Source organism: Delphinus delphis, chromosome 16 (assembly GCF_949987515.2).
Source record: "Delphinus delphis chromosome 16, mDelDel1.2, whole genome shotgun sequence".
Taxonomy (NCBI): domain Eukaryota; kingdom Metazoa; phylum Chordata; class Mammalia; order Artiodactyla; family Delphinidae; genus Delphinus; species Delphinus delphis.
In genome coordinates, this window is record NC_082698.1 from 13,529,536 (window position 1) to 13,542,345 (window position 12,810).

Below are 12,810 nucleotides of genomic sequence, written 5' to 3' on the forward strand. Positions count from 1 at the left end.
GCTTATCAGAAAGGGTCAAATGACCCATGCATTTCAAGATTCAAATTTAGAATCAATAAGTTTGAATTTATTCAGAAAAGGAACACTTAACACTCAATACTACATCTTGCCTATAGCTACGATTCTGGTCATGAAATTACGAACTTAAACGTTATACATACGTGCTAACATGCGCCCAAAGGTGCATAAACAATATTTTTCCATAAGCGTCTGTTACCTACATGAAAACCATCTCCTGAATCTTATGCAGTAAGGACTAAGACACTATTACTGAAAGCTGTAAGGGTTAGGAGGAAAGCAAACAGTACCAAAAATGGCTGATCTTAGAAGCACAAGAGGCAAAAAAGTTATCTTCAAGACTTTGAAGAACCTTAGAAAATTAAATTGAACAATCCCTGTTTATATTTGGTTGATGAAAAGAGCTATATTGACTGCTAATCTATGTACAAAAATAGTTTCATTCTTCAAAATATATAAACATAATGCTCGATACAGTAAAACAAGTAGCTGCCCTATGTGGTATAAACTAAAAAGGAACTCTTACCATTTACATTTGGGGAGTTCTGTTCAAAAGGAGCAGAAATATATTTTAGAACTAAGCCATACGACACTATCCAGGAGACCATGCTAAAATTATCCAGAAATACTTCATTGCATCCTAAAATTTGCTTACCATTTTTTCTTCCTTGGCAGGTGGACTTCGGAGAAAAAAGCAGAGAGGAGCAAAAAGAATATCAATTATTCCAATAATTGTCATGAGCCATGGAAATCCAATTGACTTTGCGATAGCCCCACCAGCGGAAGGACCTTTCAGGAAACAGAGAATTAGATAAAGCTCTCTCTAAATGTCTTGTAGGCAGAAAGATGCAAAGGTTTAAATAATTTTCAGTAGGCATTATCAATCATGCACTGAGAAAAAAGGTTGTTTTGAAAGCCAATGTCCTTACCTATAGCATATCCCATACAAAATGCTACATCGGCAATGGCATACACGCTCCCATAGACGGACACGTGCCGCAGGTCAACCAGGTAGCCCATGATGGGCATCATTGACGAATCCACCATGCCTGTGGACAGTCAGGGAACACAGTCTATAGAAAACTGATGGAAACCAATAATGAGCTGAATGTCAGGGACTGTGTCCTAAACTCACGACCCTGCCAAGATCTCTCACTGCTACCTGCAAGTCTTGAGGCAAACTCCCTGCAACGTACCTTTGGCTGAAGACAGACTGAAGGCGCTTGAGGCTGAGACTGGAACCCAGATCACCATCTGCTGTTCTCCACCTTGCCTCACCCTTGCCCTCCGCTGTCTGGTGGACAGCGCCCAGTCCTCTGGTGACTCACCTGCCGTTCTTCAGATCCAGAGGGATGCTGGTTACTGGCTGTGTGGACCCCAAGCCTGCTTCCTGTGGGTGTTTTCCTGATTCACTATTTTCTGGTCCACTCGTCCTTTGCCCTCAAAGAGTGGGCAAACCTACATGCCTCACTCAGCTCCCTCCCCATCCACACTGTGGCCTCACACTTAGATTATGAGAGTTCAAGTTGGAAAGTATTAGGAGAATCACAAGGAACCAGAACAGGAAGGAGTCTGAGGAATCATCCTGCCCTACCCAGGAAATTAAAATCGAAAGAGCTTTGCTCATTTAGTTGCCTAAAAAAACCAAAACCACCACCGCCACCTCCAAGACCTGTATTAGAATCTCTGGTCTCTTGAATAGTCGGGGACAGGAAGCATAAAGGAAACACACATATATTCAGAGTTCTGGCCCCAAATCCCTGGCTGGGTGAGCACTGTCATGCCTTCTCTCTCTGAACATCAGTCTCCCCATCGATAAAATGGAGATGATGACGACTGGCTGAATGAGGTGAGGGCTGTGAACATGCCCAGCCGGGCGTTCAAATGACAGACCCCTTGCCCGAACACCCACCAGGGGCAGGAGGGTAAGGGACATTTCTTACATTCAACTAGTATTTGCTGATCACCTAACATGTGCAAGTTGCTGGGACACAGGGGAGAACAAAAGGAACAAAGAGTTGGAAAATAAATTACGACTGTGATTGAGGCTATAAAGGCACTGGGAGAGGTTATGTATACGCATACATACAAGCTAGGAGAACCGAACCTGGTCTAAGGGGTCCACAAAGGCTCCACCCTTTCTACTGTACCAAAGAGTCAACTCCTGCCTTTACCCTGTGACAGATTTACCTTTACTTTTATCATGATCAATGTGTATATTATAAATGAGAAACAAAAAGCATATGCTATTTATCCAAAATATTAACAAGGTTTTTCCCTAATGTATTACTTACTGTTCCTCACATTACTGCAAAGACTCAACCCCTTTGCCTGTGAAAATTCCTGCAGTACAGCTGGTCATCAATACATCAGTCTACCTTTTCTGTACCAAACCTTATACAAAAAATACATGTGAAGTCTCTTTGTCCCCCAGCCTCATATGAGAAGGTCTGTGCACAGATATGAGCCCAAACAAATGGATTCTGAGGAAGCAGCTCTCCTGTTTGCCCAAGCTCAGCAGTGGAGTGTCGCTTTGCTTCTGTAAATAGCAGGCTTTTATATGCCCGGTTTTCAGGAAATAAATGACTAGTACACGGAAGCCAGTACCTTTCTATGGACGATCTACAAGCCGTACATGAGCTAAGCTGCCCACAGCCTCCTGTCAAACTTCTAGATATTTTAGATTGAGTAGCTATAGTCTGCCCAAGTAAGAGGAACTCTGTCTTAGTAATGGGAAAACAAAGTTTTAAATTTAGGTAAAAGACTCGTGTGACTTACCAATTGCAAAACCAACTCCAAAGTTGGGAGCTATGAGTCCATAAATGTTTTTTGCAAGAGGAATCTGTAAGAGAAAATAAATGTTACGCTAAAATAACATGCTGGGGCTTCCCTGGTGGCACAGTGGTTAAGAATCCGCCTGCCAATGCAGGAGACAGGGGTTTGAGTCCTAGTCCGGGAACATCTCACATGCTGCAAAACAACTAAGCCCGTGCGCCACAGGTACTGAGCCTGCGCTCTAGAGCCCGCAAGCCACAACTACTGAGCCCGCATGCCACAACTACTGAAGCCCACGCGCCTAGAGTCCGTGCTCCATCACAAGAGAAGCCACTGCAATGAGATGCCTGAGCACTGCAACAAAGAGTAGCCGCCACTCTCCACAACTAGAGAAAAGCCCACACGCAGCAACGAAGACCCAACACAGCCAAAAATAAATAAAATAAATAAATTTATTAAAAAATAAATAAATAAAATAACATGCTATCCAACTCTAAATCATCTTGGAAAGTCTTAAAGATATGATTTCTTTGGCCTGTTATGCGTGTTCCCTCCTGGAGCAAGTAGGAGGAGAAGCAGGATGAGGTTTGGGCAGAAGTAGACGCTCCAAATCGTTAACAGTTGGAGTTGAAATGGGTTTTGTGACCACCACGAAAAGCTCGTTCACTGCCATATGTGAAAGTTCAGCCTCGTCCATACACCATTTTTGAAAAGAACCATAAGGTCTCATTTGGGATAGATACTGGCCTTTAGGAGAAGATGTTTTATTCTAGAAAAACATCCTGCTATTGTTTCTGGCTAGCTGCCCTAAAGTGTTTAAGACACAGCGATGTTTAAGATGTTGGGGAGCGGGCTACAAAGTGAAATAAAAACTATGTAATAAAACATTCTAAATAATTTCCAACCAACATGAAGTAAAAATAAACCCTTTGGAGAGTCTTGTCCAAAATTTTTAAGATGATAAAAAATGATGAGAGGGCTTCCCTGGTGGCGCAGTGGTTGAGAGTCCGCCTGCCGATGCAGGGGACACGGGTTCGTGCCCCGGTCCGGGAAGATCCCACATGTCGCAGAGCGGCTAGGCCCGTGAGCCATGGCCACTGAGCCTGCGCATCTGGAGCCTGTGCTCCGCAATGGGAGAGGCCACAACAGTGAGAGGCCCCCGTATCACAAACAACAACAACAAAAAATGATGAGAAGAAAATGGAAGATGTAATAAAACTCAGTCAACAAACTTCAAACTGCTATAAAATATTTCTTGGTGATTCTTGCCCAAAGCAAAAGTTTCATTCACAGATTATTTCCACTTGCCAAATGTCATCTTTCACTCACACATAAAATGCTGAATCCAACAATTATCATTCCTAGAAGAGCACAAAGCCACCTGTCAAAAAACAAAAAAGCACCATCAATACGTGATTTCCGCCCCCATCCAAGTTTTCAATGGAAATCAGAAAAATAAGTTGTAATCGTGAAGGCAGAAACACTTGGAATTTTTTTTTAAAGAACTACATTATTATAACAGAGTGAGTGTTGTCTCATTTCATCTTACCTCCCCATCTTGTGCGCAAGGATCCCAAAAATATTGGTTCCAATGAGATAAGAAATACTAGCTGGTAAGAAAGCAACGCCTGCAAATGTATGAAAAGGACACCTTATCGGTACTGATATCAGTCACATGTGAGAAAAACTAATCATTGTGAGACACCGCGCTGGTGATTAGAGATTAGAGCTGATGAAATGAAGCCCTGGGGCCTGCACCCAAGCAGCTAATATCCGGCGGCTGCCAGAGCCCATCTGGGCCCCTCGCGGCTTATCCGGCCGCCCAAAGCTGCCCGAGACGCTCCAGAAATGAGATTCTTCCCTCTATCATCAGCTTCATCTCGCCTCCACCTCTGCCTGCTGGCGCACTTTACCCGGAGGTGACACCGACAGCTCCCGGCCTGGGCAGTGGTGGCATCTGCTTCTGTTCCCCACACCCCCTTCATGATTTGTACGACAGGAGAAAGACATGGGCATTGACAAAATCGAGGAACATTAAGATGAGGGCAAAAAAACATGAAAATTGTCCCACACCCCTTCACTCATATAATCGCCACAGTTTTCCCTTGTAAGTTTTACATACGTAAATAAGTGTGTGTACACAGGATTTAGGTTTTTTGTTTTTCAAAAAAATCTGGGATGATACCTATGGTCCTACATCCTGCTTTTCTCAATAACCTTCATGAACATCTTTCCATGCCAGAAAAATAAATAAGTAAATGTCTACGTGGTCATCTTTTGTGGCCAGCATGGCTCAGGGATGCAGGCCGGCTCAGGGCAAGCCCCAGACAAGCTACATCTTTCTGAAGCGAGTGGGGTGCTGAGCTCACGCATGTGACTCGGAAGCCAGCGTATGTTATTTTCCAGGGACAGCAGATACAGTTGACCCTTGAACAACATGAGTTTGAACTGCACAGGTTCATTTGTACGCAGATTTTTTTTCAATAGTAAATACTACAGTATTACACGCTCCATGGTTGGTTGAATCCACAGATGGGGAACAGCAGCTACAGAGGAAACACAGACACGGAGGGCCGACTATAAATTACAGCGGATTTTCATCCGTGCAGAGGGTCTGCGCCTCTAACCCCCGAGTTGTTCAAGGGTCAGCTGTACTCTCAGACAGCAAACACCCACTTCCCCATTCTCAAGCCCAAAGCATGGGATTAGGAGGCATGAAACAAGGTGTTCATTTCAGCTGGAAATTTACCACCCAAGGCTTAATTAAGTGGGTCACTTGAACCCCTCAGAGCCCAAGAGACGGTGACAGCTCCTACTGCACACACCTCACGGGCAGGCTTTGAAGGTCACGTGGCAACGTGCGCAAGCCTGACCCTGTGCCCTGTCACTCCACACAGCCCCCACTCACCATTCACCCCAGCCTGCTGACCTTCCCCAAACTGCGGTAAGCTCCCGCGGGAAGGGACCCCTTCATCTGTCTCCCGGCAGCCCAACTCCACGGTGGCACGCAGGAGGCGCCCAGAACACGCTGACCATTTAGAGGAAAGACCCTGCGTGAGGACGTTCACTTCACAGAGCTGGAAGTACTCAAGGCCGTCCCATGAAGGCACGCCCTTTGGTCCAGCATGGGCTTACTCCACGGGGCAACAGGCAGGGTGTGGTCGGGGGCCCAGAGTCCTCCTTTCTTGACTTTCAAGCTGCGGACGGGGCCAGGCACGCTTTGGACCTCAGGTTCCAAGTTCCCTTTTCCTGTTCTGACACAGCCTCAGCATCGTCTGCCTCGCCAGGACCTCCACCACCTCACACAATCTACAGAACCTGCCTCTCGGACCTCAAAGAAACCTCAGTGTGCCTCGGGGAGGAACGGGGCCCCAGGAGGGGGCCGTCTAGCTCTGCTGGGAAACCTGGGGCCGGGAGCCCAGTACTCTTCCAGACGGCGCTTCAGGGGCGCCTCCTACTACAGGGCAGCATCCTAACACCAAGCCCTAAGCCTCCCACCACCTCCACCTGCCGGCCCTGGTTCACATCCCAGAGCCAGGAGAAGCTGGCTCAACCCCCTCCCCTAGCCCCCCGCCGGCACGTGGGAAGAGTGAGAAGCATCCCTCTTGCCACTCAGCTTTCTCGAGGAAACACGGCCTCAGGCCCTGGGTTGTTCCCCAGCAGCAGGGCGCCTACTGCGGCCCCCTCTGTACAAGTTTACGTTATTTTCGACCTTGAAACCTGGTTCCCAGAACTGCCCCAGCCCACGATGGGCACACAGCACAGGACCACTAGCATCTGAGGAAAAAAAGAAGGGCTGAAGGAATCCTACAAGCCTCTTCCGAGGTCTGGCCCCTCGGCCGCGCCCCTCTGCGGCAGCCGCGCAGCGGGAGTCTGTGGAGCCCCAGCGGCGCATGCGCTCACCGGGCTTGCCGCGCAGAGACCTGCGCTTCCTCCAGGGCCCCGACCTCGCCTTCCTGGGGTGCTTTCCAGCCTTCAGCAGGGCTTCACACTCTCACCAGAGGATCCCCCCAGGTTCCTTTCAGGCCTTCATTTGTGCCTGTGGAGATTTTTTTGAATCTGCGACTAATTGGACATCTTTATCCTTCCCAAATTTGTATCACCGGCAAACACAACAAGACTTCCCTCTAGGCCTTTCCCCAGCCGCATGAGAAGTGTTGACTGGGGCTGGGCCACGCGCGACCCCTTCTCTTCCCCTGGGGTGCCGGTGCCTGCTCACTCGCCTCTGCTCATACAAGAACGTTTAACCAAGAGGGACCACCCACCTGCCCCTGGTGCCTTTATGGAAAGCCTGGCTTTGACCACAGGCTTGACCTGCACACGAGGGAGAGGCCTGGACCATCACAAAGTCCACAGAGAGCTGATCCTGGACACGCAGCCCCAAAGTGACCGCGAGGATGAAGCCTTGGGCTTCTTCCGAGCTCCAGGTGACCCATCCCTGTCGTCCCCAAGGGCTCAGTTAGGAACCAGAATGGGGCAGTGGTCCCATCTGGACTCTCCAGAGGGAGGCTCGGGAGGTTGAAGTCGTCACATCCCAGAACCACAGGAGGTTGGCCATCATCTTGTCTTTGCCACCCAGCTAGGCTGGCACGGGGCATGCCTGGGGTCACAGCTGGCTGGGAGCAGTGTGGTCCCCCACCAGCAGGCCAGTGTCCTTCCCTCCATCCCACACTGCACCACCACACCTCGTTAAAGAACCAGAAGAAAAAGTCTGTTTGCACCCTTGTCTGGGGCCTGCCCCTCAGAGCCTATGCTTCCCTTTTGGGGTCACAGCCCTCACCATGAACATGAACTTTTTGATTCCCTAAGCCTCAGGGTGTCACAGGGTGTCAGGGAGAGGTCATCTGACCCAGGACTTGAGGTAAAGAGACGCCATGATGATTCTCTCTCCACCAACCCAAACCCCGGGCCATGCCCCAGTGGCAGCACAGGGAGTCTGAGGGACGGGCTTGCAAGGGAGCCCTCTGGAGTAGGGATGGCCGCGTCTTTACCTCCCCCAAAATGACGGCCCAAAACACCGCGTTCAACAGGAACAATCATGCGTCCCCTACGCAGCTCATAAGACTGTTTTGCTTTACTTCAAATCTTACAGTCTTTCTCCAGAAACAATCAGAGAAGCAAAAGGTAGAACGGCTTCCGTTTCCACACTGGGCTGGAGAGAGCTCACACAGGGAGGGGCTGAGCTGCCCGGGCCTCCGGGGAAGCCCTGTGCCACCTCCTAGAGCTGGGTCCTCGCCTTGGGGACAGGCCCACCCAGGGGCCTTCTCACCCAGGCTCGGAGGGGCCTGAGGCGCTCAGGAGAGGGGGCCGCGAGGTGGCAAGGCCCACCTAAGAGGAGAGCTTCCCCTCACTGGAGATGACACTGCAAATGGGAACAGAAATCTGATTCTCTTGAGGAAACCCAAGTCTAGCTCTGAGACGAGGAAGGAGCCATCTCACTGGTGGAAAGGTACAGGGTCGGGGGAACATCTGGCCGGGGTGATAAGCCCCACAAGAGGACCTCCTGATGAAATCTAGGCAGCCTGCGGCCTGCTGTCTAACCCGGATGGCCTGGGTCCCTGACTGACTTGAAAGACTTTCTACAGAAAGCCTCGGGCTGTGTCTGGAGAAGAATAGGGCAAAGCAGCTGGAGAGCGCTGCACGTGGCCAGGACGTGTTCAATTAGGGTGATAAGTCAGTTAAGTGGAGAAAACAGGAACACCAGGAAAGCGTCTCTGCCCAGGAGCACGTGCAAAGCCAACATGGGAGCTCCGCTCACAGCCACGCGCCACCGACACAGGGAGCCTCCTGAGGAGACCTGAAGGCGCCGATCAGCACAGGCACAGAGGGAAAGAGCCCTAGAAAAACAGCTCCCGTGGTGTCATCCGCCGGTACCAGCGCCGAGACACGAAGAATGTCTCCTCATCTTTTGCAAAGCTGCTATTCGCTAACTCGAGGACAGAAAAAGTCCACCCCTCCTGCAAAGTGGTGAGCTCTCCTTAGAACCTTTGAGAGCCTTTGGGTTTCCTCTGCTCTCTCCATGGCCAGGAAGTTCAGAGCGAAATTCCTGCTAAGAACTAGCCTTAGCTTACCTCCCAGAATCTTTCCTGCTTCACTGAATGATTCGTTGTTGGGGGCCTGGTTTGGTTTGGTTTTGCGGCATAATCCCCAAACCATGCAATTCACCGTTTTAAAGTGCGCAGTTCACTGGGTTTTAGTATATTCACAGGGCTGTGCAACCATCACCATGACTTAACTCCAGAACGCTTTCATCACCCCCAAAAGAAACCTCACACCCTTTAGCAGTCCTTCCACATCTGGCCCGACCTCCAACCATTTGGGGCTTTTTAATGAAGGATTTTGGGGTTTTTTTAAATGAACGAACACAGAAATTCAATGCAGAACCCAAAGGGACTAGTGCTCAGGCCAGGCCAATTGGAGTGAGGCCGGAAGATCAGGGACCAGCCCAAACCAGGAGGCAGCATCTGCCAGGATGCCTCCGCAAAGGGAATGCAAGTTCACCTGAGGAAGGTTGGGAGCACTAACAAGTGGGCTTATTCAGAACTGAGAGTCTCCATCTGAAGATGTCAGTGTGTAAGGTGCAAGAACTATGAAAAGAAAATAAACCCCTAGGAAGGACAGTTGATAAATTCTTAAATGTGTGTGTGCGGGGACTAGCCTTCCGTGTACTAAGCAGTATTCTCAAGCTAATTAAATAGGAGGGTATTGACACAGGAATACAAGCAGACAAACGGAACACAAGAGAGAAATCCAGAAACAGACCCAAGAACACACAGTCATTTCCAGCATGACAGACGTGGGAAATACCAGATGGACTCCTAGGGTTCCTGGCTGTAGGGCTGGCCAGCCATAAAGAAAACAGTAACACCAGATCCCTATCACACACCTTACAGCAAAATGAATTCCATGTAAATCCAAGAGTTTAATGTAAAAAATAAATCACAAATTTACCGGAGGAAAACATAGTGAAAAAATAATCTTGGCATAGGAAAGGCCTTCCTGAGCCTGAATTGAAATGACAATGACGTAAAGGGGAAGCTTGCTAAATCTGACTCAGAGCATTTTAAATGTTCCGAGTGGTAAAAAATTTAAAATAAAATAAAATCCCACCTATAAAGTCAAAAGACACACAACAAAGGGCAATATTTGCAAAACATCTGATAAAGGATTAATAACATACAAAGAACACTTAAAATCAATTTTTAAAAAAGGACAAAACTCAATAGAAAAAATGGGTAAAGGATATTAATAAGAAGTTCACAGTAAACGGAATAGATATGGATAATAAACATATGAAAAGGTGCTCAATTTCACTCACAAAGAATTTGTAAAACTAAATCAAAATGAGACCCCATACAGATTGCCAACAAACACATGAAAGAATGCTCAACATCATTAATCATTAGAGAAATGCAAATCAAAACTACAATGAGTATCATCTCACACCAGTCAGAATGGCCATCATCAAACAATCTAGAAACAATAAATGCTGGAGAGGGTGTGGAGAAAAGGGAACCCTCTTGCACTGTTGGTGGGAATGTAAATTGATACAGCCACTATGGAGAACAGTATGGAGGTTCCTTAAAAAACTACAAATAGGGGCTTCCCTGGTGGCGCAGTGGTTGAGAGTCCGCCTGCCGATGCAGGGGACGCAGGTTCGTGCCCCGGTCCAGTAGGATCCCACATGCCACGGAGCGGCTGGGCCTGTGAGCCATGGCCGCTGAGCCTGCGCGTCCGAAGCCTGTGCTCCACAACGGGAGAGGCCACGACAGTGAGAGGCCCGCGTACCACAAAAAAAAAAAAAAAAAACCTACAAATAGAATTACCATATGACCCAGCAATCCCACTACTGGGCATATACCCTGAGAAAACCATAATTCAAAAAGAGTCATGTGGGCTTCCCTGGTGGCACAGTGGTTGAGAGTCCGCCTGCCAATGCAGGGGACACGGGTTCGTGCCCCGGTCCGGGAAGATCCCACATGCCACGGAGCGGCTGGGCCTGTGAGCCATGGCCGCTGAGCCTGCGCGTCCGGAGCCTGTGCTCCGCAACGGGAGAGGCCACGACAGTGAGAGGCCCGCGTACCCCACACACACACACACACACACACACACACACACACACACACACACACACACACACACACACACACACACACACACACACACACACACACACACACACACACACACACACACACACACACACACACACACACACACAAGTCATGTACCAAAATGTTCAATGCAGCTCTGTTTACAGTAGCCAGGACACGGAAGCAACCTAAGTGTCCATAACAGATGAATGGGTAAAGAAAATGTGGCACATATATGCAATGGAATATTACTCAGCCATAAGAAGAAACAAAATTGAGTTATCTGTAGTGAGGTGGATGGACCTGGAGTCTGTCATACAGAGTGAAGTCAGTCAGAAGGAGGAAAAAAAAATACCATATGCTAACACATATATGGAATCTAAGAAAAAAAATGTCATGAAGAGCCTAGGGCTAGGACGGGAATAAAGACACAGACCTACTACAGCATGGACTTGAGGACACGGGGAGGGGGAAGGGTAAACTGTGACAAAGAGAGAGAGTGGCATGGACATATATACACTACCAAACGTAAAACAGATAGCTAGTGGGAAGCAGCCGCATGGCACAGGGAGATCAGCTCGGTGGTTTGTGACCACCTAGAGGGGTGGGATAGGGAGGGTGGGAGGGAGGGAGACGCAAGAGGGAAGAGACAGGGGAACATATGTATATGTATAACTGATTCACTTTGTTGTAAAGCAGAAACTAACACACCATTGTAAAGCAATTATACCCCTATAAAGATGTAAAAAAAAAGAGACCCCCTTTCTCACACACTCGATTGGAAAAGATTGATAATACCCGTGTTAATGCAATGCTACCAAATATCAAAATGCCAGTTTAAGTTTAGGAATTTGCCCTACAGACATATGTACTTCCAAACATGCGCAGAATACGTGGAAAGCATATTTCACTGCAGTATGGTTTCTGATGGCAAAACTGGAATGGACCTAGATGTCCAGCAATAAGGACTGGTAGAAAAAGGTATATGGTATATACCAAAGGTATGGTATAACCTTAACATGGAATAAAAGGCAATCAGAGCAGAAGGAATGATGGCTTTCCAGTTAAACAGGGCAGACTGAATCTACGAGCTTTTCTCTATTCCCACTCTAAATTCCATTTAAATTTTAGTAAAGGAATAAAAGAAAACTATAGACCCTCCCCCTGTCTGCCCAAGGAAAGGCAAAATGAAAGGGGGAAAAGCAACGAGAGGGAGGAGCAAGGGGAGGGAGAGCAGAGAGGGACACAGCCCAGAGCACTGGAACCTTCCACCTGCTCACGGAGCAGGCAGAAGCAGCAAGACCTCTGTGCCTCAGAACCCAGAAAATTAAGGAACTGAAGGCTCCAGGTACTGTGAACATAAGGCTGAGGGCGGAGGCTGTCAACCAGAAAGAGAGCGGTTGGACCCCCCAGCCCTCAGTGGTTCACCTAGCAGGAGAAGGTTTCTTTAGAGAAACTGAACTGAAAAGGTTCAGGGAACCCCAGGCAGCATGGAGATCAGGGATGTCACAAGAGGCTGAAATGGGAGGTGAAGAGAAGTCTTCCTACTGAATGGTAAAGGGTGTCATTTCAACATCCCTCCACCGCCCCACACATACACAAAACCACTTAGGGCAAATGGGAAAGGGCTCTTCAAAAGTGTGATACGATGCCACCAACTGTAAAAGTTCAATAGAGTTTAGAGGAGGAGGATGAAGAAATCAATGGAAATAAGGGAAGGCAAATAAGAAATTAAGTGTAAAACACAGAGGTCCCAACATCCAACCCACCTGAGTAGCAGAAAAGAGAAGAAAGAAAATGGAAGAGGGGGAGGGATTAAAGAAATAATACAAAAAGGTTTCCCGGAACTGAAAGAAGGGATTTCCCAAATGAAGAGGCTGAACAAGCAAGTGCCCAGCACAGTGGAGGAAAAGACTCCCTGCAA

General features: G+C 48.1%; 1 protein-coding gene across 1 annotated transcript in view; it reads right to left on the minus strand.

Annotated features, from left to right (window-relative positions):
- The window catches only part of SLC18A2 (solute carrier family 18 member A2), a 36,183-nt gene that overhangs the window by 6,422 nt on the left and 16,951 nt on the right, over positions 1-12,810 (minus strand). The window contains exons 10-14 of the mRNA XM_060034011.1: positions 4,343-4,421; positions 4,123-4,174; positions 2,797-2,860; positions 948-1,067; positions 674-807 (exon numbers count right to left, since the gene is read on the minus strand). Of these exons, the coding sequence (XP_059889994.1) occupies positions 674-807; positions 948-1,067; positions 2,797-2,860; positions 4,123-4,174; positions 4,343-4,421 (449 nt within the window). The remainder of the gene's footprint in view (positions 1-673; positions 808-947; positions 1,068-2,796; positions 2,861-4,122; positions 4,175-4,342; positions 4,422-12,810) is intronic.